This window comes from Papio anubis, chromosome 8 (assembly GCF_008728515.1).
Source record: "Papio anubis isolate 15944 chromosome 8, Panubis1.0, whole genome shotgun sequence".
NCBI classification, from domain to species: Eukaryota; Metazoa; Chordata; class Mammalia; order Primates; family Cercopithecidae; genus Papio; species Papio anubis.
The window spans coordinates 25,341,784-25,369,704 of record NC_044983.1 but is presented as its reverse complement, the minus strand read 5'-3'; the positions used below and the strand labels follow the sequence as shown (position 1 = coordinate 25,369,704).

At 46.7% G+C, this 27,921-nt stretch overlaps 1 protein-coding gene across 1 annotated transcript; it reads left to right on the top strand.

The window, feature by feature from the left end:
- On the top strand, positions 1 to 27,661 carry TRIM35 (tripartite motif containing 35). The gene is made up of 6 exons (XM_003902578.5): positions 1 to 744; positions 12,941 to 13,036; positions 17,907 to 18,137; positions 22,372 to 22,394; positions 23,273 to 23,391; positions 24,409 to 27,661. The coding sequence occupies exons 1-6, from the start codon at positions 310 to 312 to the stop codon at positions 24,984 to 24,986; spliced, it is 1,482 nt and encodes a 493-aa protein (XP_003902627.1). The 5' UTR covers positions 1 to 309; the 3' UTR covers positions 24,987 to 27,661.
- The last annotated feature ends 260 nt before the right edge of the window (positions 27,662 to 27,921 follow it).

Here is a 27,921-nt window from a genome sequence, read left to right as displayed (position 1 = left end):
GCGCCGCCTGGAGGACCCTTCCGTGCTACCCAGGCCAGGGACCCGCCCCGACCCGAGCAGGCGGGAACTGCGGGCACAAGGCAGATCCCGCTCTCCCAGGATTTCGTGTGCACACCGGAAGTGGGTGGGGCTCCTCCGGGCGCCTCGCCTTCCCCCCCGCCCCGCACGATTGGCCAGCGCCGTTGTCTCTCAGCGTTCTAGGGGAAAGGACTGGGCGATTCCCAGCACTCGGGCTGTGGGCGCTGGCAGCCAGACGGGTGGGAGGGGCCGGAGCAAAAGTTCCGGGAGCCCGAGCCGGCTGCTCGTGCCATGGAGCGGAGCCCCGACGTGTCTCCCGGGCCTTCCCGCTCCTTCAAGGAGGAGTTGCTCTGCGCCGTCTGCTACGACCCCTTCCGCGACGCAGTGACTCTGCGCTGCGGCCACAACTTCTGCCGCGGGTGTGTGAGCCGCTGCTGGGAAGTGCAGGTGTCGCCCACCTGCCCGGTGTGCAAAGATCGCGCGTCGCCCGCCGACCTGCGCACCAACCACACCCTCAACAACCTTGTGGAGAAGCTGCTGCGCGAGGAGGCCGAGGGCGCGCGCTGGACCAGCTACCGCTTCTCGCGTGTCTGCCGCCTGCACCGCGGCCAGCTCAGCCTCTTCTGCCTGGAGGACAAGGAGCTGCTGTGCTGCTCCTGCCAGGCCGACCCCCGACACCAGGGGCACCGCGTGCAGCCGGTGAAGGACACTGCCCACGACTTTCGGGTAAGAGCAGCGGTTTGCACGAGGCAGCCGAGCCGAGACTGGAACCCGGAACCCCTTGGCTCTGCTGCTCCCGCTTGTCCTGCCTGCCAGAGCCCAGTGTGCCCGCGTCTCGCTCCCAGCTTGCAGGACCCCACCTCTCCGACCCAGGTTCCCTACAGGGCCTGGCTGCTTCTTCAAGGTCGGCCCAGGGGTCCGTGCTAGGAGAAGAGAATGCAAACAGAAAGTGAGAGCTGAGGTTACATGATGTTCCCAAGACATTTGCCTCTGAAGGGCCCGGGCCATGCATCCCTTGTGCCAGCCGGGTGTGGCCCAGGTCCCTTTAAGCGGCACGGAAGTGGGTGCGGCCCACAAGCCCTGTAGCTTGGCACACTCAGTTTAGAAGTGGAGGAGGAGCCACAGACCTGGCCAGGGATGTGGAACCTTAAGATTTCCCCCAAACCAGTCACCTACTTGCCAAGCTGATCCCACGGTTTGTATTATCTGGGGGAGAGGCCACTGACCCTGGCTGGCTGACTGACTTATTCTGGTTTGTAAACCAGCATCTCCATACCTACAGTTCTAGTGGCTATACATAAACCCAGGAGCAACTTACAGGACAAAACTAACATGGAGAATTCTTCGGTATAGGAAGGAAAAATTAACAGAAGATAAGGGTTAGCCTAAGTCAGCATTTTCCAAAACGTTTAATCTTAGCCCATAGGAAGCAGTGCATTTTCCTTTGTGACCCAGAACATATGTATCAGTTGAAACAAAAGTTTCTGAACATGTCCATGGCACTCTGGCATTTTCTGTTACTTCACTTTTTTTTTTTTTTTGAGACCTCTATCGCCCAGGCTAGAGTGCAGTGGCGTGCTCTCAGCTCACTGCAACCTCCGCCTCCCAGGGTCAAGCTATTCTGGTGCCTCAGCCCCCTGAGTAGCTGAGATTACAGGCATGTACCAACACTTTTTTTTTTTTTTTTTTAATTTCTAGTAGAGACAGGGTTTCACCATGTTGGCCAGGCTGGTCTGGAACTCCTGGCCTCAAGTGATCTGCCCACCTCTGCCTCCCAAACTACTGGGATTACAGGTGTGAGCCACTCCGCCTGGCCTCTGTTACTTTACTTTTAAAAAATTACCCAGCATGTGAAATATTGAATTTATTTCATCACCTGCTAATGCATGAGTCATAGCCCCAGTTGGGAGAACACTGGGTAGCTGGCCCGAAGCTGCATGGACTGGAGAGGAGGAGCTGCCCCAGTCCCCAGTGCCTGGTCTCTGGGCCCCTCTGCAGCCCTGCCTTTTTTTTTTTTGCAATACCTGTTTAAATACAGAAGTCTATTACTGCTCCATATGCATTTGACAAAGTGAAGGGGAATGTAAGGATGCTGTCAGTACGCATGTCTCAGTGAGTAATCCTTTTACTCCTGTCACCGTTTTTGCTTAACATGGGTCCATGTCAATGCTTTTCCTGTTTCCACTGGCGGAAGTAGCAGATCCTGATTTGGGACAGCTGGAATAAGTGCTGGCCAGCCTGGAGTCTGGGGCCAGGTCAAGGAGGGATCATGGTTCAGGTCTTGACTGATCCCTATTTGGCTGGCCAAAGTGCTGATCAGGAGATGGGCGGGGGTCAAGGCTGAGAATATCCAGGCAGAGCCCCCAGGTTGGGGCCAAGCTAGGATTAAAGAGCAGAGAGCCATGCACCAGCAGATGCCTGCTACTGCAGGGTCCCAGGGATACTGCAGGAGGCAAGGTAGACAATTTCCAGCCTCAAGGAGCTTCCAGCAGAGACCCAAGGGAAGAGAAGGTGTCAGCCAGGTGAAAGAGCGTATTTCAGGTAGAGGCAGCAACATTTGGAAGTGGGAAAGCCTGACTTTCCAGGCACCGAGGGAATTTCAGGGTAGTTAGAATGAGGATGGAAGTGCAGGAGGATCCAGGAGGCCTGTGGCTCACCCTTGCTGTGAACAGCAGCTGGGGGTTTTAACAGAAGAACGATGGTGTCAAGTCAGTGGACACTCAGGATGATGTCAGGGGCTGAGTAGTCTAGTCCCAAATGGATCTGAGAAGAATGAGAGCCAAGCGTGGTCAGCCTGATGCAGGGTGCAAATCACTCATTTACTAGACAAATGGATACTGATGGCTGTTGGGTGCCTTGGCCTCTTCTTAGCTTCATGGAATTCTCATTTGAGCAGGGGGCATAGAGAGTCAATAGACAAGATGTAGTTCTGTGTGATTCAATGTAGGTGGTTGTGGGGGAGCAGTATGGGAAGATTCCCCCCCACCACTTGGTAAGAAGGGACTAGGTAAGAAGCTGTGTGCCTCGCTGAGGGAGTTTTCAGCTGTGTGCTGTGGGGAGCCCTGAAAGATTCTAAACGGGGGAGTTTGTGATGGGATGTGTGCTTTAGAAAAAGATTACTTTGCCAAAATCATCCCAGCAGACACATTTCGGTGCTCACCCTGTGCTAGATGCTTTTCAGTGTTCACATGTCAGCAAATTTAATGCTTACAAAAACTTATTTTCAGGTCCTGTGTTAGTTTTCTGTTACAGTCATAATACACAGCCACAAATGTGGTGGTTTAAAGTAGCACAAGTTTGTTCTCTTATGGTTCTGGAGGTCAGAAGTCCTAAAATCGAGGTGTCTATAGGGCTACAGTCCTTTTGGAAGCTCAGGGAGAATATCTGTCCTTGCCTTCTCCAGCTTGCAGAGGCCCCCTTCTTTCAACTCGAAGTGTGTCTTTCCATTCTGCGTCTGTTGTCACTTTGCCGCCTTTGACCAGTTCTACTACCTCCCTCTCATAAGGACTCTGTGATGACATTGGGCCCACCGAGGTAATCCAGGATAACCTCCCCACAGCAAGATCCTTAATTTAATCATCCACACAGTCCCTTTTGCCATACAAGGTAACATATTCACAGGTTCTGGGGATTAGAATGGGGACATCTTCTGGGGGGAATAATTATTCAGCTTGCCACAGTTAGGTGCTATTATCCCCATTTTATAGACAACGATAGAATCATAGAGAGGATAAGAAACTTGTCCAGAGTCGCAGAGCAAGTAGCTCTGAAGATCACCTGGAGCCTTGTTCAGTTCACACTGATCCTGGACATTGAGAGAGGTTTCTCTCGTCTCAGACTTGTGTGGGCAGCTGACTGTGTGTCAGGGGTTTGAGTGGCTGTTGACCACTGTCAGGACGGCAGAAGGTACTGGTTGTGTGCCAGTACTGCATGTCCAGTACAGGGCAGGACAGTCCTAGACCTTGCCTTCGTGGGCATGGTTGTATCATCTCACTAATAATTACATAGTTTCAGCTCAATGTTCCTGTGAAAGACAGTACAGGATGTGGTGGGAGATTGTAAGGGGGAGGCTGCTTTTGTTTCGTGGAGCGTGGGAACGAGTCTCCAAGGAAGTGATTTCGCTGAGAGGAGCTGATTGAGGGGCGGCCAGGAGTGTGTATGTCCGGGGTTGGGGAGCGGGGTACAGCGTTGGGGTGTGCAGTGACCGAGAGATGTTTCACGTGGGGATGAGGGAGTGCAGGACAGATCCCGCAGGACACAGAGGGCCGTGCCAAGGAGCTGGGATTTTTGTGGTAGGTGCAGTGGCACATGATGGAAGGACTGATGAGATCTGGGAATCTGGCATCATGCTTGCAGCAGAGCTCTAGCAAGGAACAGTGCTTAGAAGGACCTTCCGAAATCCTAGTGTGGTGTTTCTCAAACTTGAACAAGTACACATTCTTCTTAAAGGAAAAAATAGTCCAGCAGTGAGAGTTAAATTATTTTATTGCTTACATGCATACAAACGCAAACCTGGTATATATAGCACTTGCTCACGCCACATATAAGCAATAAAACCAAAGGAAGTGAACAGATTGAATACAAAACTAAAATCAATAACATTCCACTTAAAATACTAATTCTAAAGTTTTATTTTGCTGGAACAAAATCTCTACTCCTGGCCAAGATACTTCTGATTCTCCCATTACTCTGTTCCAAGTGACTATTTAATCCACCCAAATTTCTCTGAAGAGCTCTGGAGCTTTCCTGTTACGGGATTGGCCTTCATTTGGGTGTGGCACATTCTTTACCTGCTATGTGTATTTCTCTTCTTTCCTTATCAGGACAAGAAAGTTGTATGGCTTGATATCAAGTAAGCTGTTAAGAAAATACGAATGGTGGACGGGCATGGTGGCTCATGCCTGTAATCCCAGCACTTTGGGAGGCCGAGGCAGGTGGATCATGAGGTCATGGGGTTCGAGACCAGCCTGGCCAGTATGATGAAACCCCGTCTCTACTAAAAATGCAAAAATTAACCCAGCATGGTGGCGGGTGCCTGTAATCCCAGCTACTTGGGAGGCTGAGGCAGGAGAATTGCTTGAACCTGGGAGGTGGAGGTTGCAGTGAGCTGAGATCGTGCCACTGCCCTCCAACCTGGGTGACAGAGCAAGACTCTTGTCTCGAAAAAAAGAAAATACAAATGCTGGTGCTGAAGTTGTGAACTGAAAGCATGTGTCAGCGCTGTTTATTCTGTGACTTGGAGTTGGATTGTCTTAGTATTGGTTTAGGTTACCATTAAACGAAAATATCCTCAGACACAGACTGTTCGTCATTCCATTGTGACGGAATGGTTACATCTTGTGAGGAAATGGTTACATCTCAGTAGTGAGAGGTGGATCAAGGCCACTGTGTTTCATGCCTGTAATCCCAGTGCTTGGGGAGCCTGAAGCAGGAGGATTGCTTGAGGCCAGGAGTTCAAGATCCTGCACCAAAGCAGAAAAAAATTAGCTGGGTGTGGTGGCACATACCTGTAGTCCCAGCTACTCGAGGGGTTGAGATGGGAGGATTGCTTGAGGCCAGGTATTCGAGGCTGCAGTGAGCTATGACTGGGCCACTGCACTCCAGCCTGGGCCACAGTGCAAGACCCTGTCTCATACGTACATACATAAAGTTCTAAAGTCAGAACTCAGGATTCCTGCCTCTCAGTCCAGTGCTCTCCAGCTTACATCTTCAACAGAAACCCTGTGCTGAGCTGCCTTGTCCAGACCCTTGTCTTATCCAGACCTTGTCTTATCCATCTCACAGGACTGGCATGATGACCACTCTTTGCCACAGCCTCTCCCTGTCCCAGCTCCAGCCCTCTCTCCCCTTCTGGGGTCAACATCTTAGAGTCCATCTGGCTGGATCTAACCCGAGCGTACTCTCGATACCTCTTGAGCCACATTCCAAGTCTTCCCGCTTCCAATGCTTTTCCCCATTTCCTAACCACTCACCCCATCCTGATCGCCAGCTTTTAGGCAAGGACTTACCAGCTCTTCGGTTGCACCAGAGGACATTGTTGCTTGCTTGTCCAGGCCTGTGCCCAGTGGTATTGGGAGATGGGGACAGTGGGGGGTGTCTCACTAGACTCTGCACACTGAGGCTCCTGAGTGATGGCCTCCAGCAGTGGGCCCCATGGCAGACACCTGCTTCGGAATGAGGTCTGAACACATAGGGGAAAGACGGATCCGGGAGACTGAGTTGGAGTTGCATAAGGAAGGAATTTGGATGAGCTCAAGTTATCCTCCATGCATTTTTGCTGTTCATTTAAGAAACGTGGACCATATCCAGCAGGAGAGTTAGGTTACCTGGCATGTAGGTGGCACTTAACTTAAAAGCTATGCCAAATGCACAGCATGTGCCAGCCACTCTCGTGTAAGCATCTTACAGGTATTGACTTGTGGAGTCCTCACAGCAGTCCTTTGAGTTTGGTAGTATTTTTTATCCCTCTTATCCAGATGAGGACATGGAGGTGCAGAGAAGTGAAGGAACATGTTCAAGATCACCTGCTACTAGGTGGAGGTGCTGGGATTTGAACCTGGACGGCCAGGTGCCAGAACTCTTGGCTGCTGCATCAATCTGCCTGAAAGCAAATGGTGAAATTTGAGAGACTGTAGAAACTTCTCTGCCTTCATTTTTAAGGTGAGGAGCCTGATAGCTGAAGAGAGAAGGAACTTTTACCAACTCACCAGTGGGTAGCGACAAAGACAAGGCTCCAAACCAGCCCTCCTAACCTTCAGTCCAGGAGGCACGGTGGTATAGCAGAAAAAACACAGGCATTCCATGTACTCATTGACTGGGCAGGTGGTTAACTGAGCATCTACTTTATGCAGGGACTTGGATAGGCAGGGGACAAAACAAAGTCTCTCACCTTGCAGAGCAAGCATTCCTTCTGCAGAAGTGTACTGAGCACCACTGTGCGAGGTAGGGAGGACCTGGAGGGTAAGACCTGCCCTCAGGAAAGAGAAGCTATTACCCTGGATAGTGAGTGTGGCGACAGAGGTATCCAGGGTGCTGTGAGCCCCTAGAATGGAACCAGAGCTGGCAAGATCAGGGGGCTTCCTGGAGGAAATGAGGGGTACTAGAGCTGAGTTTTCAAGGTGATGTTGGGTTAGTTGGAGGAAGCAGGTGGGAACCAGGCAGAGCAACAGGCAGAGCAACAGAGTCTCACAGGACAGAAAACCTGGCTCGGACCAGACAGAGCTGGTTTCAAATGCAACTCTAGCACTTTGGTAAGTACTTGCAAAAGGGCTGTGAAGACCTTGTACAATGATACTCATTCTTTCCCTTGCCCCTACCTTCCCACTTCCAGCTATACTACAGAGCACCTGTCCTGTTAATGAAAACTGTGGGTAACATGTTAATGAAAATTGTGGGTAGCATATTAAGGTATTCAATATACAATTGAAATTTGATGCTTAAGGAATCAATTTGTCATTTTTGGGAAATCATGTAGTCTATATGATCACATTCTGGATCCTTTAGTATGAATAAAAACCTATTTTGTGTGTATTTATAACTAAATAATCTTTAATGTAGGCCAGGCGCGGTGGCTTACGCCTGTAACCCCAGCACTTTGGGAGGTCGAGGCGGGCGGATCACCCGAGGCCAAGGGTTCGAGACCACCCTGGCCAACCTGGTGAAACCCTGTCTCTACTAAAAATACAAAAATTAGCTGGGCGTAGCCTGTAATCCCAGCTACTCGGGAGGCTGGGGCAAGAGAATTGCTTGAATCTGGGAGACAGAGGTTGCAGTGAACTGAGATCGCGCCATTACACTCTAGCCTGGGCAACAAGAGCGAGACTCTATCTCAAACCAAAAAAAAAAAAAAAAAAAACAAACCTTCAATGTTATAACGTGATGCTAACATCAAGGCTTGTTTGCTCTCTTGAGCTTGGGGCTGGGGGATGTTTCAGATCTGTCTTGGGCCCCTGCTACTGCCCATTCATGTGCTCCTTGGGCTACAGGCAGGTCCCTTGAGTGGTAGTTCTATTTGTAATCCAAGCATATTTAGGGTTAAAATTAATACCAAAAGCAAACAAAAGAATATTGTTTAGATGCATTCAAATTCACACTTCTTACATGTCATATTTCCTAGGTTAACTACTAGATGCACAGAAGGGGAAAAGTGGAGTAAAAAAATGTGTAGTAAATTTTAAAAAAGGAAAGGAAGAAAAAGAAAAATAGAATAAGCAAGACAAATAGCTCAGAACAAGGTGGCAGATTTAAATGCAAACATATCGGTAATTGTGTGTTAAATGCTCCAGTTAAATGAAAATGTTGATATGACTGGATAAGAAAACGAAACCTAATTCTGTGTTGCTTAATATAATTATCTCAGTGAAAAAACATTTGATAAAATTTACCATCTTTTTGTGATTAGAAAAGCAGGAAACTAGGAATTGAAGGAATTTTATTAGTTTGATTAAGGATATCTAGCAAAAAAACAGCGAATATCACATTTAATGGCAAAACATTGAAAGCTTTCTTATTGACATCAAGAAAAAGACAGGAATGCCCATTATGACCAACTCTATTCAGTTTTGTGCAGGATAGCCTTGTCAAGGAACTAAGGCAAGAATTATAAATAAAAGATGTAAGGTTTGGAAAGAAGGGAAGAAAAACTGGCGTGTAGATAATACGGGTTGCGTATTTTTGCACTGAGATTTCTATGTGTAGAAAATAAAGATTCTACAGTGAAATCATGAGTATTAATAAGTTTAGGCGAATGCTGAATCCAAAATCAAGATACAAAACCAGTTGTATTTCTATGTATCACTAGCAAATAGAAAATGAAACATAGATGGAGGTTCACACCTGTAATCCCGGCACTTTGGGAGGCTGAGGCCAGAGGATTGTTTGAGCCTAGGAGTTTGAGACCAGCTTGCACAACATAGCTCTGGCTCTACAAAAAATTAAAACAAATTAGCCAGGTGTGGTGGTGCATGCTTGTGGTCCCAGCTACTTGGGAGGCTGAGGTGGTGGGAGGCTCACTTGAGCACAGGAGGCTGCAGTGAGCTATGATTGCACTACTGCACTGCAACCTGGGTGACAGAGGGAGACCCTGTTTTGGTTTGTTTTTTTTTTTTAATTTAAAAATATGCTTACAATAATATAAAAAATAAGATATCTAGGAAGAAATTAACAAAAAATATGCAAAACTCTGATAGGGAAAAATATACTTCATTGAGAGATATCAAAGAACATGAAGTAACTGGTGAGATATATTATGTTCGTGGATTAGTAGAGTCAGTATTTAAGCCTTTCAGTTTTCCCCGAATTGATCTATAGAGACAATACTGTACTAATCTAAGTCTCAACACGATTATTTTTGTGTAACTTCACAAACAGATTCTAAAATTTATATGACCCTCCAAGGGCCAAAAATTGCCCAGACATTCTTGAAGAGAAACCCATCAGAAATCCTCTTTGTTACAGCTACAGAAATTAAGGCTGTGTAATATCGGCACAAGGATAAACAGATGGGCCAGAGAAACAGATGGAGAGAACCAAGTAACAGATGTATGTTTGATTTAAGACAGAGGTGGCTCTGCAGACCAGTGAGCAGAGATGGTCTTTTTAAATAACGGTGCTAAGACAATGAGCTACCTGGGCACACCATGTACAAAAATAAACTCCAGGTATCCACATCAGACCTAAATGTGAAAGGAAAGCTATAAAGCTTTGAGAAAATAATAGAGAGCTATACAATAATAATACAAAGCCGTAAAGCTTTGAGAAAATAATATGATTGTTTTTGTGATCTCAGTGTAGGGAGGTGTTTCTTAAAATTAGTGTACTAATCCTAAAGGAAAAGACTAATACATATGGCCATATTTCAATTAAGAAAGATAAATGATGAAGTAGAAAATACCCATTACACCTCTAACTAATCAAGGACATACATTGTGTGTATATAATAAATTCCCACACATCAGTTAGGAAAATGGCAGGCAACGTAATGGAAAAATGGGCAGTACTTTACTGAGTACTTAAAAATAAACATTGAAGTGGTCAATAAACATTTTCCATTAACATTGCTCTTGCTGTAAAAATTGGTACCACTGCTTTGGAAAACAATTTGGCATTACCTACTAAAGTTGAAGACACATCTGGTGGCCCAGCAGTTTTATCCCCAGGAATATATTACAGAGAAACGAGTTCACATGTGTCCCCAGGAGACATGTACAAGAGGGTTACCTCCTCTGGGTCTAACTTGATCCTCTGTATAGTTGGACTCACAGTGCTTACCTTACAGGGAGAATTCAAATTAAATAATTGAATTAAATAGAATGTTTGTAAAGTACATAATTTAGTGCCTTGTGTATAGTACATGCTTAACAGTAATTGCTTGCTAGTAATAGTAATATAATTGTTGGTTAGTCTCATCAACTGACATCTCAGAGAAGGGCCATTTTAGGATTGGTCTTTTCTGAAGGAAACCAGAACTCTCTTAAGTGGTTGAAAAGTTTGAGAAGATCAAGGGAGTATCCCCTTTCCATCTTTATTGTCCCATGACTTCCTAAGGGCCAGGGTTGAAGGGCAGGGGCTGGGCTGTGTTGTTTTGGGGCCTGCACACCTCTGGGTAATGCATATGAGCAGCTGCTTCACTCCTGTCACTTACACTAATTTGGCAAATCACCAAATTGTCCTTTTGGACTCTTACATGATTTTGTGTCAAAAATCTCATTCTATAAAATAAAACATTGGAATGACATTTCAGTGGTTTCGTGGGGGCATTCATGCAAACTATAGATGATATACTATAGAAAACAATGTTTAAAAATCTTAAATATTCTCACTTAAGATGAGAAGATCAAAATGAGTTGAAAATAAAACAGAACTGCAGGAAATGAAATCAGTAACCGTTTTGTTTTCTGTACTGTAAAACTTAAAGGAATGGGCTACTGAGTGGGACCAATGGGCCAGTTCTCTATTTCCTAGTAAATTGCCCCAAAACTTAGCTCCTTAAAACAAACATTTATTATCTTTGAGTTTCTGTGGGTCAGGAATTGGGCTTGCCTTAGCTCTGGGTGCCTCTGCCTCAAAGTGTCTCATGAGGGGCTGCAGTCAGGGTACTGTGGGCTAATTCTAGCCAATGGGCTAGTTTTCTATTTCCTAGCAAATTGCCCCAAAACTTCATGCCTTAAAACAAACATTTATTATCTTTGAGTTTCTGTGGGTCAGGAATTGGGCCTGCCTTAGCTCTGGGTGCCTCTGCCTCAAGGCCTGTCATGAGGGGCTGTAGGTACAGAGCTGTGGTCTCATCTGAAGGCTCAGCTAGGGCAGGCTCCTCATTTACACTCACATGTGTAGCTGTTGGCAGGATTCAGGTCTTCACTGGCTGTTGGCCTGAGAGCATGAGTCCCTCACTGGCTGTAGGTCAGAAGCTACTCTCAGTTTCTTGCCCCAACAGTCACTCCCAGGGCAGATGACCACATAGGCAGCTGGCTGCCATCCCAGTGAGCAAGCTAGAGAGAGCAAGGCAGGGTGTGCACAGCCTTTGTCACCTAACCTCTGAGGTGACTTAGTATCACTTGCCACATTCTTTTGGTCAGAAGCAAGTCACTAGCCCACAGGGGAGGGGATTTCACAAGGGCATGAGTACCAGGAAGTGAGGGTCACTGGGGCCACTTTAGAGGCTGCCTGCCTGAATCTGCCCTTTGCCCACAAGGAGTCATGTCCCTCCCACATGCAAAATGTACTTGCCCTCTCCCAAGCTCCCCAAACATCTCATCCTTTACAGCATCAGCCGGAAGTCCAGATTTGTCATCTAAATCAGGTCCAGATGGGAATAAGGTTTTGGGGGACACATCTGTATAATTTATGGCTGCATAACCAGTCACCCATTGAAACACTCATTTCACAGGAGGGAGGAATCACTGGGTGCTCACTGGGTGTCTCAGCAGCTGCCTCCACAGCTGTCCAGGTTCACGTCCTGACTCTTCCACGTACTAGCTGTGTGCCCTTGGGCTGGTCATTTCCCTTCTGTGCCTCACTTTCTCATCTGTAAATGGGGCCAGTAATATAACTTATCTACTAGAGAGGAGTAATGATTAAATGACATAAATTCTCAAGTAATTGGCATAGTCCTTGGCACAGAGTAAGTGCTGAATACATGATAACCATTTATAATTGTTTGAATTATTTTTCTTAAGAAAAAACTTCAGACGCTTTCTGAGAATGTAGATCGAAAAGGATAAAGAGGGAGAGAAAATGATAGGTCTCAGATACAAGAGGCAGGAATCCAACATAAAACACTGTCGTGGTTCTTCAGGTCGTCCAAGAACATCAGAAACAATCATTAAAGTTTTAAGAAACAAAAACTACTAAACGAAAAGTATTTGTGCTTGCTGATTAAAGTATTCCATGCCATCCAAGCAGTGTTAGAATGTCAGGATGCGGGAGGGGTATGGAGGGCCATGTTGAGGTAAGGCCTCATGGGAGGTAACTGAACCCCATGGGAAATGACCGGCTCCACCCCCGTTGTCAGTCACCACCTGTTAGAGATTGCAGACCCGTTCAGTTTAGGAAATTGCAAAGGGAACCTGTGACCACACTCAGGGATTCAGACCCAGCATGAACCAGCTTTTGGCCCTCATGGGACACTCTTCTAGCTGGTGCTGTGACCAACATGAGAGCAGATGACTTCTCAGCCCCATCTCCCAGTCCGTAGCAGGCTGGACTAGAGGATATCTGAGGGCCCTTTATCCCATAGATGTCTGATTCAGGATCAGGACTGTACTTAACCATCTGTGCCCACAGCACTTGGCATGGCTGGGGTTCGGCAAATGCATTTGAGTTACACTTGTGTTGAAGTGGAGTCCCAGTTGTAAATGTGATGTGTCTGTCCTCCCTGCCCAACCTCCAGCCCTAACCTATCTTCCTCTCATTCCCACATCAGGCCAAGTGCAGGAACATGGAGCATGCGCTGCGGGAGAAGGCCAAGGCCTTCTGGGCCATGCGGCGCTCCTATGAGGCCATCGCCAAGCACAATCAGGTGAGTGAACGATGGGGCTGGGTGGGGAGATTGGGTCTACTCAGGGCAGTTGGGGGAGGAGTGAAGTTGCGTCAGCCCTGACTTTGTCTCACATAACCCTCTGGGTAGAGGTGGGCTCCCTTACCTCTGATGGTCCTGTGCAGCCACGTCGTGGATGCTGACCGTGGCTTCTCTGCCTTGGCCCCTCTAAAGACCCAGGTGTGATCATGCCATCAGCCACAGGAGTGACTTAAAAAGCTACCAACACCATCTGCCCTGTGGCACATGCATTGTATCACCGCCACCTGTGCGTTCAGTGATGACCTGGGACTCATGTAATTTCTTGTTTTCTTTCAGTTCCCACATCCACTCCATCAGCAATCCTATTCCCCCATCTCTAAAGTACATTATTTCTGCCAAACTCTCTATGTTCTGGTCCAGGTCACCATCATCTCTCACTGGGCCTCCTGCCTGTGCCTCGTGCTTTCATTCTGTTGTATTCTGCTTTCCACGGACTGGGGTGATCGTTTAGTAAAACAAACCAGCAGTGCCCCTCCTCTGCTTAAAATTGCCAGTGGCTTCCAGTCACCCTCAGTACCACCCAGATTCCTTACCATGGCCTCCGAGGCCATTGCCTGACCCTGCCTATCCTCAACCTCATTTACTTCTCTGCCTCATCTTCTTTCTGTCCCTTAAGCAAACTAAGTCTTCTCCCCAGAATGCGTGCCCAGCATCTTTGCCATTAAAATCTCAGATGTCCCCGTCAAGAAACTTTTCCTGATCACCCTCCTCTTTTACTCGATGGCATACTTCCCTGGTTTATTTCCTTGATGACACTTCATTACCTGTAATTACCTTTGGTTTTCTATCTGCTTTTTATCCCTTCCCATCAGCATATAATGAAAACAGGGCACACTATTGCCAATTAACTAGAGGAGTTCTTGGCACACAATAGGTGACCAATAAAAGTGTTTGTTGATTGAGTGAAGTGAGTAGGTGACCAATAACTGTTAATCAAATGAATGAATGGGCTCCCTCTGTGCCCACTCTGGTTGTTCTGCCTGGCACCCTCTCTTCCTCCAGGTCCTGTGTGGATTGGCAGCCTTGTTTCTGACTTTTGATCTTAGCTCTGGTCTTTGGCTTTCTGAGGTGGCTGCCTCTAGTAATTACCACTCTGTTAGACTCGTGTTAGTGATAGCTGAGCCATGCCTGGTCCGGTTTGCTGGGTGCTGTCCTCAGGAGCCTGTGGTCCCCTCCACTATGTGTCCAAAGGTGAGGATTAGGCCCAGGAAAGGGCCTCACATCTGGCTGTAGAGTTTACCCTGAGCCACAGAGCTGGTGGAACAGAGTGGAAGAAAGAACTGTGTGACACACTAGGCACCAGGGCAGTAACCGCAAAGCAGACCTATTTCCAAACCTAAGCCCAGTTCCCCAGCGGATCCCTCAACCCCCTCCAAGCTAATCCCCTCCTCTAAAAAGAGGGCAATTCCCTCTTACTAGGATTAAAAAAAAAATTCAGATAAAATAGTGCATATAAGTGCCCAACAGAGAGAAGTCGTTAACATTTCTGATGTCTAATAGACCGACAAACTGGTGGGAGAGAGTTTCACTTTTTCAGTGGATTATTTTGTCATCCGATGTCAGAGCTATAAATACATGTTGAAATTCCAACTCTAAATAGCAATTACGAACCTGCTGTTGCTGGAGTTTGTTGAGTTGTTTTTCCAGTAGTCATCGTGGAGTCATGTAGCTTCATCATTGTTCTCTTACTTGGTTTCCTTTTGTGGCTAAAGCCATATGACTGGCTTGCCTTGTCCAGGACTGGGTTGGGGATACTTGGGGAGTGTCTGTCTGTCCATGTGGCAGTACTGCCTGCCCACCCAGGGAGTGTAGGAGTCCTGAGCTTTTTGCTGAGGCTGAGGGTAATGAGGTCACGTGGGAAGCCCCTAGGATTCCAGCCTGATTAATACTTTGTCTATTAAATTCAGTTAATCAAGTCGATGAGAAAAGTGAAAGTTCTGGTGTTTATTCCTTTACAGTGAGGCCGTCATTGCCCACGGTGAGTGGGCAGGAGTTGACCTTGCACTTGCTGGTTTTTCCTGCCATGCTCTATTCTTGATTTTTCTGTGTGATAAGAATTATCAAGGAGAGGGAAAGCGTCAAGATAAATAGCTAATGCATATGGGGCTTAATACCTAGGTGATGGGTTGACAGGTGCAGCAGACCATCATAGGCACATTTACCTATGTAGCAAACCTGCACATCCTGCACATGTATCCTGGAACTTAAATGTAAAAAAAAAAAAAAGAATCACCCTGTATTCTACTCTCTCCAATGCAGACATCAGTCTTTTCAGTCTGATGGGTTAGCCATGCTGTTTGTCCTCATTTGCATTTCTTTGATTATTGGTAAGTCTGTACACCTTTTCAGAAGCATAACGGCCATTTATTTATTCTTCTTGGAATGCTAATTCACATTCTTTTTTTCCCTTGGAATATTTGTCTTTTCTCTCAGTGGATTTGTAAGAGTGCTTTGTACATTAAGAATAATAGCCATTTGTCATAAATGTTGCAAATATACTTCCTGTTTGTCATTTCTTTTTCAGTGGATCATTTTCAATTTTTTTGGCCATTTTCACTTTTTCAGTGAATCCTTTTGTTATATTTTCAGAGCTATAAACATACAAACAGTCCCTGGCTTATGATTTTTTGACTTTACCATGGTGCACAGGCAATGTGCATTCAGTAGAAACTGTACTTTGAGTACCCATGCAACCATTCTGTTTTTCCCCTTCAGTACAGTATTCAATAAATTACATGAGACACTCAGTGCTTTGTTATGACATAGGCTTTGTGTTGGATGATTCTGCCCAACTGTAGGCTAATGTGAGTGTCCTGGGCACGTTTAAGGTAGGCTAGACTAGGCCGGGTGCAGTGGCTCACGCGTGTAATCCCAGCAGTTTGGGAGGCTGAGGCAGGCGGATCATGAGGTCAGGAGATCGAGACCATCCTGGCTAACATGGTGAAACCCCGTCTCTACTAAAAAGGTACAAAAAATTAGCCGGCGTGGTGGCGGGCACCTGTAGTCCCAGCTTTGGGAGACTGAGGCAGGAGAATGGCGTGAACCCGGGAGGCGGAGCTTGCAGTGAGCCGAGATTGTGCCACTGCACTCCAGCCTGGGCGACAGAGCAAGACTCCGTCTCATAAATAAATAAATAAATAAATAAGGTAGGCTAGGCTAACCTATGATGTTTTTAGTAGTTTAGGTGTATTCATTGCTTTGACTTAACCGTTTTTCAACTTACGATGGGCTTATTGGGATGTAACCCCATCATACGTTGAGGAACATCAATATTTAACTTTCAGTCCAAAGACAGATTACTGTTTCCTGCCGCCATTGCCACAGCACATTTTAAATGGTTTTCTGGTTGGCTCATGGAATTATATTTTTGTCTTTAACTTTATAGATAGTCTCTTGCCACACCACACCTCTTCTTCTCTATTTAGTTATCTCATTCTTTCTTTGAGGCTTCTCAGTTTCTTTTTGAGGCCGTGAATTCTCACTCTCTGTCACCAGGCTGGAGTGCAGTGGCGGATCTCGGCTTCTGCAAGCTCGCCTCCAGTTCAACCATTCTCGACCTCCAGCCTTCGGTAGCTGGGACTACAGGTGCCCGCCACCTCGCCCGGCTAGTTTTTTGTATTTCTTAATAGAGACGGGGTTTCACCGTGTTAGCCAGGATGGTCTCGATCTCCTGACCTCGTGATCCGCCCGTCTCGGCCTCCCAAAGTGCTGGGATTACAGGCTTGAGCCACCGCGCCCGGCCGCTCGAATGGTTTTTCTAACAGTTGTCATGGAATTATATTTTTGTCTTTAACTTTATGAATAGTCTCTTGCCATACACACCTCTTATTCTTCTATGTATTCAGTTATCTCATTCTTTCTTTGAGGCTTCTCAGTTTTGTACTGCGCCAAGGAATGTCTTATTAAAGCTTTGTTATTCCAAGCTTTATTTGCTTTTTCTTTAATTACATTTATGGTTTTATCTTCCCTTTGAAAAAACTTTTTGTGAGGACAGGCACGATGGCTTACGCCTGTAATCCTAGCACTTTGGGAGGCCGAGGCAGGTGGATCACCTTAAGTCAGGAGTTTGAGACCAGTCTGACCAACATGGCGAAACCCCATCTCTGCTAAAAAATACAAAACTTAGCCGGGCATGGTGGCACACACCTGTAGTCCCAGCTACTTGGGAGGCTGAGGCAGGGTGAATCGCTTGAACCCAGGAGGCAGAGGTTGCAGTGAGCCAAGATCACGCCACTGCACTCCAGCCTAGGCGAAAGAGTGAGACTCAGTCTCAAAAAAAAAAAGAAAGAAAAAAACAACAAACCTTTTGTGGTTATGATTTGGAGTGTGTATATTATTTTAATGATTATTTTAAAATAAATACTTCCTACTGCTCCTTTGGTAAAGCCTCTGGATCAGACAAATTTTAAGTCCTAAGATTGGAAGGCAAATACTTTAAAAGAAATCATTGCTATTTGCAGCCATTCATTTCTATGATTCAGGACTTCCTTGTTATGGTGCAACCTAAAGAAGGAACTGAACATTGTATGTAGATGAGATTATAGTACTACAGTTGCAATCTATAAGCTGTGATTTTATTTTTTAAAAATCCCTATGAAAACAACCTATTATTAGGTTGTTGGACTTTCTCATTTGAAATCTGAACTTAGAAATGTGTGCTTATAAACTATTATGTTGATATTTTATCTATAGGAGTTCTATACATGATTTCTTTGAACATAAAGTTCCTTTGCTAAAAATGGGAAAGTTGCTGGGCTATGGAGGTTCCCTCTGTATCTGACCCCTGACTCCCTCCCGCTCTCTGCTGTAGGTGGAGGCTGCATGGCTGGAAGGCCGGATCCGGCAGGAGTTTGATAAGCTTCGCGAGTTCTTGAGAGTGGAGGAGCAGGCCATTCTGGATGCCATGGCCGAAGAGACAAGGCAGAAGCAGCTTCTGGCTGACGAGAAGATGAAGCAGCTCACAGAGGAGACAGAGGTGCTGGCACATGAGATTGAGCGGCTGCAGATGGAGATGAAGGAGGACGACGTTTCTTTTCTCATGGTAAGGAGCTCAGCGTCTGGATTCAGTGACAGGGCCAGATGTTCTGGCACCAGCTGGGAGCCACAGCCCACCAGCCCTGGCCAACCTTATCTTCCTGGAGCTTCCCGGGTACTGGCCTGGAAGAGCTCACAAGTGACCTGCTCTGCTTGTGTCATAAAGCTAAAAAGACTTACCAGGGCGGAGTTCCTTGAAACCCTCTTATTTCTTCCTCTCTCTTCTTTTTTTTTAGAGACAGGGTCTTGTTCTGTCACCCAGGCTGGAGTACAGTGGGTGATTATAGCTCAGTGTAACCTCAAACTCATGAGCTCAAGTGATCCTCTCTCCTTAGCCTCCTGAGTAGCTGGGACTACAGGCACGAGCCACCATGCCCAGCTAAGGTTTTCATTTTTTAACAGTCAGGTGGGGGTGAGGAGGGTCTCACTATGTTGCCCAAGCTGGTCTTGAATCCCTGGCCTCAAGTGATGCTTTCACCTTGGCCTCCCAGGTAGTTGGACTGCTGGCGCTCCACTGTGCCCAGCTCCTGTCTCTTCTTTCTTCCTTTCTCTTGCCCTCTCTCTTACTCTCATTTTTTTCCTGTCTCTCCTTTTTGTTTTGTTTTGTTTTTTTGTTTTTGATACGGAGTCTCGCTTTGTCGCCCAGGCTGGAGTGCAGTGGCGCCATCTCGGCTCAATGCAAGATCCACCTCCCGGGTTCACGCCATTCTCCTGCCTCAGCCTCCGAGTAGCTGGGATTACAGGCGCGCACCACCACACCTGGCTAATTTTTTTTTTTTTTTGTATTTTTAGTAGAGACGGGGTTTCACCATGTTAGCCAGGATGGTCTCGATCTCCTGACCTCGTGATCCACCCGCCTCGGCCTCCCAAAGTGCTGGGATTACAGGTGTGAGCCACCGCACCTGGCCTGTCTCTACCTTTTAATAAAATGAATTCTTTTTAAAATCATTCAATTATTTAAATTTTTTATTTAAATATGATGCCTTGGCTTTCTGTCTTCTTAAGAAAAAGATGATTCTGTTCTCTCTTTTAAAGAACAGTATTATTCATTTTTTCTTCCTTTTATTGATTTATTTCCTCCCCATGAGCCATCGGTCCTTACAAATTTCCTGCAGGGAAATTTCTGGGCTTGAAAGCTGGTCTGTAAACTGGCCAGGGTGGTGAGGTGTCTCCTGTCCCTGGAAAACAGCTGATTGCTGTGGAAGGGGTGTCGCTGTAGAGCGGAGTGGGAGGTGACAGGGACGGTTATATGTTCAGGCAGTGTCACCTCCTGGGTGGGACCTTTAGGAGTTCTCCACCTCACTCAGAGCCTCGAACCATGAAGCCTTCTGTCTCTAAAATGTCCCTGATTATGAAATCATTCTGTGTTCAGAGCTGTCTCTAAAAAGAAAAATGAAGGAGAAAAAAAAGATAGAAAAACCATTTCGTGGGATCTAAAAGCTGTGTGTCTCGTGGATTCCGTTTAGGGAACTGGAAGTATTGTCTTGCCCAGTACCCAGAGTGCTTTCAGGGATGATTTTGGTTTGTGACTCCTTTTTATTTTTTATTAGCAACTTTATCGAGATATAATTTACATGCTAAACAATTCACCCATTTAAAATGTACCACTCAGTGATTTTTAGTATATACAGAGTTGTGCAACCATCACGACAATTTTAGAACATTTCATGCCTCCAAAAGCAGCCCTGCTTTAGCTGTCACTCCCCAGTTCCTCCTCCCACATAAAAACTGTTACCTAAATTGAGTCTAACAGAGTGGTAATTACTAGAATTAGCAGCCCCTGGCAACCACTAATCTACATACTATCTACATAGATTTACCTATTCTAGACATTTCAAATGCATGGAATTATGTAACATGTAATCTTTTGTGACTGCCTTCTTTCAGTCAGCGTATTTTGAAACATCATTCATGTTGTAGCATCTATCAGTACTTCATTCCTTTTTATGGCCGAATAATATTCCATGGCATAGATATACAATCATGCATTGCTTGGTGATGGGGATATGTTCTGAGAAATGTGTTATTAGGCAATTTTTTCATTATGCAAATGTCATGGAGTGTGCTTACATAAACCTACATGGTGTAGCCTACTACACACCTAGGTTATATGGAATAGCCTTTTGCTCCTAGGTTACAAACCTGTATAGCATGTTGCTGTACTGAATACTATAGGCAACTAGAGCCCACTGTTAAGTATTTGTGTATCTAAACATAGAAAAAGTACAGTAAAAATATGGTGATGTAATCTCATGGGACCAGAGTCATATATGTGGTTCCTTGTTGACTGAAACATCATTACATCACACATGGCTATATTACATTTTATTTATTGATTTATCAATTGGTGGTTGCTGTGGTTTAAATATGTTCCCCAAAATTTATGTGTTGCAAACTTAATCCCCAATGCAACAGTGTTGGGAGGTGGAGCCTAATAAGAAGTGATTGGGTCCTGAGAGCCCTCATGAATGGGTTAATGTTGTTCCTGGCAGGGTGGGTTAGTTATTGAGAGAGTGGGCTTGTTATAAAAGTGAATTTGGGCCCCTCTTGCTTGCTTGCTCTTGGTCTTATGTGTGGTCTCTTGCCCTTCTTCCTTCTGCCATGGGATGACACAGCGTGAGGGCTCTCATCAGAAGCCAGTGCCTTGCACTTGGACTTCCCAGCTTCAGAAACACGAGTGAAATAAACTATTGTTTATAAATTACCCAGTCTGTGGTATTTTGTTACAGCAGCACAAAATGAACTAAGACAGTGGTCATTTGGGTTGTTTCTATTTTGGCTATTATGAATAATATGGCTGTAAACATTCAGATAGCAACTTTTATGTGGACATATTTTCATTTTTCTTGGAAATACGTCTGGGAGTAGATTTGCTGGATCATATGGTAACTCTAGGTTTAACTATTGGAAGAACTGCCAGGCCATTATCCAGAGCAGCTGTATCATTTTATATTCCCATCAGGAGTGTATGTGGATTCCAGTTTCTCCACATTTTTGCCAAAATTTGTTTTTTAAAAATTATAGCTATCCTTGTAGGTGTGAAGTGGTATCTCCTTGTGTATTGCATGTCATCATTTCCCTGATGGCTAATGACCTGGAACATCTTTTCATGGGCTTTTTGATCATTAGTAGATCTTCCTTGGACAAATGTCTATTCAGATCCTTTGCCCATTTTTAACGTGGGTTGTCTTTTTATTGTTGAATTGTAAGAGTTCTTTATATAGGCTAGATACAAGTTCTTTATCGGTTTTAACTCTACAGGTAGGTCTTTGATGCATTTTGAGTTATTTTTTGTATATGGTATAGTAAGGGTTAGTCCAACTTCTTTTTTTTCTTTTTTTTTTTTTTTTTTTGCATGTCAACATACAGTTTTCCCAGTACCGTTTGTTGGAAAGATGATTGATTCCTCCATTAAATCATCTTGGCACTCTTGTAAATAATTGATTGATGGTAAATATGAGGGTTTATTTCTGGACTTTCAATTCTATTCCATTGATCCCAACGCCTGTTTTTATATTAGCACCACATATCTTGATTACTGTTGATTTGTAGTAAGTCTTGAAATTGGGGATTATGAGTCTTCCAATGTTCTTCTTTTTCAAGATGGTTTTGGCTGTTCTGGGTCCCTCGAAATTTTGTGTGAATTTTAGGATCAGTTTTTTAGTTTCTGCAAAGAAGCCAGCCAGGATAACGGATTGCACTGAGTCAGTAGATCAACTTAAGGAGTGTCTTAGTATGTTTTCTGTTGCTATGACAAAATATCACAGACTGGGTAAATTATAAAACAGTCCAAGTTTATTCAGCTCATTGTTCTGGGTGAGGCCAGGAAGTCCAGGAACATGATGGCGCTGGCATTTGGTATGGGCCATCTCATGGAAGAAGGAGGAAATGAGTGCAAGACACAGTAGTTGCTCATTGTTTTACAGCAACGCAGTCTCATGATAACTAAACCGCTTCACAGTAATGACATTAATCCATTTGTGAGGGCTCTGCCCTCATGACCCAGTCACCTCTTTTTAGGCCCTACCTCCCAACACAGTTGCATTGGGGATTCAGTGTTCAACACATGAACTTTCGGATAATATGTCCAAATCATAGCAGAGATGTTATTGTTAACATCTTGACAATATTAAGACTTACGATCCATGGAATGCATGACTCCTTTTGAGGTCAGAAACGTATATATTTCCTCTATATCTGTGTCTCTGTGTTGTTATTTTTTTATTTTCATTTTTTTTCAGAAACACAAGAGCCGAAAACGCCGGTAAGTTGCCAAAGCGGGTGGAGGGGAGGGCAGGAGTGGGCAGAAATACCAGGGGTGCAAACTCCAGTGGCCCCGGGGCAAGCAGGTAACAGCCAGCTGGGTGCACCAGCCCACATGAGCTACTGTGTCCTGGTTTTGAGAGGGAGTGGTGGACAATGGCCAGGTGGAGAGAGCCCTCTCACAGCATCCAGTTCCAGCTGGCTCTGGGGCAGTGTTGTTCTCCTGAGTGTGGAGGGTCCCCGCCTGCCGTGCAGGGATGGAGAACACCGTCCTACACGTGGCTCGCGTTTCTCGGGGCCAGTCAATGTCAGGCTTGTTTCTTGGCCAGCCCCCTCCCTCTGAGAGTCTTAGGCCACAGTGGTTTGTGTTGATGGTTGTTGGGTTCACAGGGATGAATGAGGAAGAGCTGTGTCCCAGTCAGAGCTGTCCAAAGATGGAAGAGAGTGCTTTTGGAGGGAGTGAGTTCCCTGTGCTCACTTCCCACTGGCAGTGTGCAAGCAAAGGCCGGAGGACACCTTGGGGCCATTGGACTAGAGCATCCTTAGGGTCCCTTCCAACTCAGACATCCCGTGAGCCGGATGTGTAAGTGTGATTTCTGCCTGCAAGGAAGGCAGCCATGTTAGAGAACCTCCTGTTTGTATTTCTCCTAGGTGGGGCAGGGTGAGCCCTCGGACTGAATTCTGAAGGGCGGTAGCAGCCCTGTTGGCCTTGGCCCATCTCCCATCATAGCCCAGTCTAGTCTTGTCCTGGGGAAGGTGGCCAGGAAACTTGGGCCTGAGGGAAGGGAACGAGTCCTGTTGCTGGTTTCCAGTTAGCCCAGTTTGGCCCAGGATGCATGACTCTGGCCCTGCCTGCCATACCCCATTGTACTTTTCCAGACTCTTCTGCACCATGGAGCCAGAGCCAGTCCAGCCTGGCATGCTTATCGATGTCTGCAAGTACCTGGGCTCCCTGCAGTACCGCGTCTGGAAGAAGATGCTTGCATCTGTGGAATCTGGTGAGCGGGGGTGCAGGCAGGTGTCCCAAGCATGGGTGGAAGCCCTTTATGTTAGCAAAGAGGCACCAGGGCTGGTCTCTGCCCACCTCCCACCTCCTCAGAGGTCCCCTCCTCTCTCAGGTGATCCCTCTGCCAGGCCCTTGCAGGCGAGTTCCCGTACCCTGGTCTTCTCCACTCTGCCCAACACCTCCAACCCTCCTCGTAGAATGCCTTCTCTCAGGACCTTGACACTTGGTCCCCTCTTCAGAGAGGGAAACTGGCTTCCTTGTCTATTCAGAACTGTATTTTGTATGATAAAAGACCTCCTCCGTCCGGGATCGCCTCTCCCAAGGCGACTGCAGCCCACACGAGCCACAGTGTCCTGGTTTTACAGGGAGGAATATCACTGACTCAGGGAATGGGCCATGCTGTCCTAACATCCCTGGGTCGTGTGAATGTTGAGTCTCTGCCTGTATGAGTTCCTGTGGCTACCATAACAAAGGACCCAAACTGGAGAATGAGAGAAGTCGACTCTCTCACAGTTCTGGAGGCTAGAAATCCAAAATCCAGATGTCGGCAGGGCCAGGCCCCTCTGAAGCCTGTAGAGGGGAGTCTTCATTGCCTCTTCCGTCTCCTGCTGCCTCCTGGCCATTCTTGGCCTTACTGGCTCCCCACCAGCACTTTAATCCCCACCTCTGCCATCACACAGCATTTCCCCCTGTGTGTCTGTGTCTGTCTCCTCTTTATTATAAGGACACAGGTCATACTGGATTGGGGACCCTCCTCCAGTCTTACTAACACATGTACAAACACCCCACTCCCAAAGAAGGTCACACTCTGAGGTACAGGGGTTGGGACTGCCACATATCTTCTGGGGGATACAGCCCAACCCCTGCCACTGCTCCAGCCCTGGGCGGCTCCTTGCATGGACTTGGGGCCAGGTAGGACACAGTGGTTGGTTTGTGGGGCTAGAGATATCCACGTGTGGCCTAAGGGACCTCAGGTTTGCTGATTCCCCATTTCTGCCCCTGCTCGCAGTACCCTTCAGCTTTGACCCCAACACCGCAGCCGGCTGGCTCTCCGTGTCTGACGACCTCACCAGCGTCACCAACCACGGCTACCGCGTGCAGGTGGAGAACCCGGAACGCTTCTCCTCGGCGCCCTGCCTGCTGGGCTCCCGTGTCTTCTCTCAGGGCTCGCACGCCTGGGAGGTGGCCCTGGGGGGGCTGCAGAGCTGGCGGGTGGGCGTGGTGCGTGTGCGCCAGGACTCGGGCGCTGAGGGCCACTCGCACAGCTGCTACCACGACACACGCTCGGGCTTCTGGTACGTCTGCCGCACGCAGGGCGTGGAGGGGGACCACTGCGTGACCTCGGACCCAGCCACGTCGCCCCTGGTCCTGGCCATCCCACGCCGCCTGCGTGTGGAGCTGGAGTGCGAGGAGGGCGAGCTGTCTTTCTATGACGCTGAGCGCCACTGCCACCTGTACACCTTCCACGCACGCTTTGGGGAGGTGCGCCCCTACTTCTACCTGGGGGGTGCACGGGGAGCTGGGCCTCCAGAGCCTTTGCGCATCTGCCCCCTGCACATCAGCATCAAGGAAGAACTGGACGGCTGAGCCGGCCCGGGGCTGCCCAGGTCTTGTGCCACGGCACTGTTTTCTTTCTGCCTTCTTCCTAATGCCCACATTGCTTGGGCACTGCTGTGCCCCCACCTCCTTGCCAGGCTCTTCTTCCTGTCCCGCCTGGTCCTTTTCCGTGACTCAAGGCTGCACCTCTCTCCATGTTTAGTCCCTTCTCTGTCCACAGTCAGGAGCTATCTGGGTGGCACCTCACTGGCCAGGCTCTCCCGAGTCGTGGCACCTCCACAATGTGAATTTTCTGAATCCCCATTCCCGGATTTCTGGGAATAATGTTTACTTCTAGAATGGGCCTGTTGTAAGCCATCTCATCCAGGTGTGGTAAAGCCATTGGATGAGGCGGGGACTGCCATGGAAAGGAGAGTTTGTTACTTATGGTTCCAAGAGGAGGGGCCGCATAGGAAAGCCCCAGGGTGGGTCAGAGGGAGGAAGGAGGGAGGGGAACAGGTGGGCAGGAGACTTCGTCTGGTTTTCTCAGGAGGAAGTGGGCAAGGCAGAGTAAGCAGGGGAGACAGGTTTAGGGGTAGCTGACTTGAGTAATTTCAGTGGCTCTCAGCGTAGGGGCTGGTCTTTTTGTCCAATACCTGGCCCCAGGATAGTCAGGACAGGTGAATGTTGGCCTGGGGTGTGACAGCCCTGGGAGAGCCATGTGAAGGAGGCAGCTGGCGCCATCGCTCCGGATTAGTTGGTTTCCGTAGGAAAGGTGTGTGCTCAGCCGGATGCTTGCTATCTCCAGGGATTAGGGGATTGGCTAGCCTGGGAGGAGCAGTCTGTCCAGGTCAGCGAGGCCCCAGATATCAGAGCATCAAGAGGAAATACAGTTAATACAGGGCCTCTGTATTAACCATCCCCATGGTTAATACAGCTGTATGCCCCGTCCCCATCAGATCAGCTCTGATTGATCTGTTCTTGCACAGTTTCTTCTGAACCCAGGGTTCCAGAGCACTTAAACACAACATTTAAAATCGTGGTTTTGGCCTATTTCCTTGCCAGGCCCGTTTCCCCACCTGGAAATGAGATAGGAGGATTGGATGAGGACATCCTGCTATAGTCGCTGTGGAGGAAATTCCTCTGGTTAATTCTCATCAGCGTCTGCAGAAAGGAAGGAAAGAGGGCACCCTTTTCGGTTGGGAAGAAAGGAGAGGGGTGGCGCCACGGACGTGGCCCTAAACGCTGTGGGAGAGGGAAGAGGAGACTGGGCCTCGCTGCCCTCTTCAGTCTGCTGACTTCAGCCTGGTCATGCTTGCTCTACCACTTGTGATTTCATCCTAAATTGCTTCCTCCACCGTGCCTGCAGACTTTTCCCTAGGCTTGTTTTTTCTCCCACATCTCTGAAGAGAGTTTTTAATCGTCAACTCACTATGTCCCAGGAAGTGGCATCATAAAAGGAAACATTTTCTTTCCTAGGAGCAGTGTTAAAATCTGGGTCACATTCCTGACCAAGGACTCAGCATCCCACTTTCTGCCCATCCCCTCCAGTTCACAAAAACTGACATTTTAAACAAATCATGACTCATGCCTATTAGTTGGTTATAAGTATATTGTGTACACTGGTTACATAAAACTTACAGCCACAAGGAGGGCCCAGGTAGGCAATGCCAGTGTGTGAAGGGGCTGGGTTGGGTGTGGTGAGGATGTTGGCAAACCAGCGCATGCACCTGGTTGGAAGATGCTCAGCCTCACAAAAACTCCAAGACCTTTGGGAGCCAAAGTGTCTGAGAGTGTGATACTCCTCTAAAGTATTTATCACACCCATTAATATAATTTCTATATAATAAACTTGACCTGAAATTACTTCATTCGTTATATTAAAATTTTAAAAATGTTTTTTATTTACACTCTAGATAGGGGAAGAGTTTTTTGTTTTTTTGTTTTTTAAACAGGATAACTTGAGCAGGCCAGGCCTCTTAAAAAATGATATTTGAGCTAAAACTCATTTTTCTTTTGGCGTTTTCTTTTCAACGTTCTTATAAGCAAAGTTCATCCATGTTGTAGCATGTGTTCAACTTTATTTTTTCGTCGGCCAATATTCCATTGTATGGAATGATAGTACTACATTTTATTTATCATGCATCGATTGGTGGACATTTGGGTTGTTTCTACTTCTTGACTATTATACATAATGCTGCTAGGAACACTTGTGTACAAGTTTTTGTGTGGACATATGTTTTCATTTCTCTTTGGTATCTGCCTGGGAGCAGATTTGCTGGATCATGTGGAAACTGTTTAACCCTTGAGGGACTCCCAAGCTGTTTTCCAGCATGGTGACACAATTTTATATCCCGTCAACAGGGCATGAGGGTTCTGATTACTCCACATGCCTCAGTGCTTTTTATTATCCATCTTTAGCCGTCCCAGTAGGGGTGATGTGGCATCTCATTGTGATTTTGGTTTGCATTTCCCTGATGGCGAATGATATTGAGCATCTTTTCATGAGCTTATTGGCCATTTGCATATGTTCTTAGGACAACTATCTTTAGATCACTTGCTCCTTTTTTAATTGGGTTATTTGTCTTTTTATTATTGAGTTGTAAGAGTCCCTTTATAGCCTAGCACAAGTTCCTTTAACTGGTATATGATTATAAAATTTTTCTCTGTGAACTGTTTCATTTCCTTGATGATGTCCTTTGAAATACTAAAGCTTTTAATTTTGATGATGTCCAGTTTTTATTTTTTCTTTTGTTGTATATGTATCCTAGAAATCTCACTTTTGATGCCGTCCTCAGGTCCATGTAAGTTCTGGGTTTTGGCTCAGGGATGGGGCAGTTGTTCTGTTGGCAGGAAGCCCTAGTCCACGAGTTCATTAATTCTTCCCTGAAGTCCCTCTCCTGCCCTCACCTTCCACTCACCCCGTCACTCTCCTTCTCATTACTGTGTCCAGGCTCAAAGCAGCAGCTCCTTGGGAAGGTCCCTG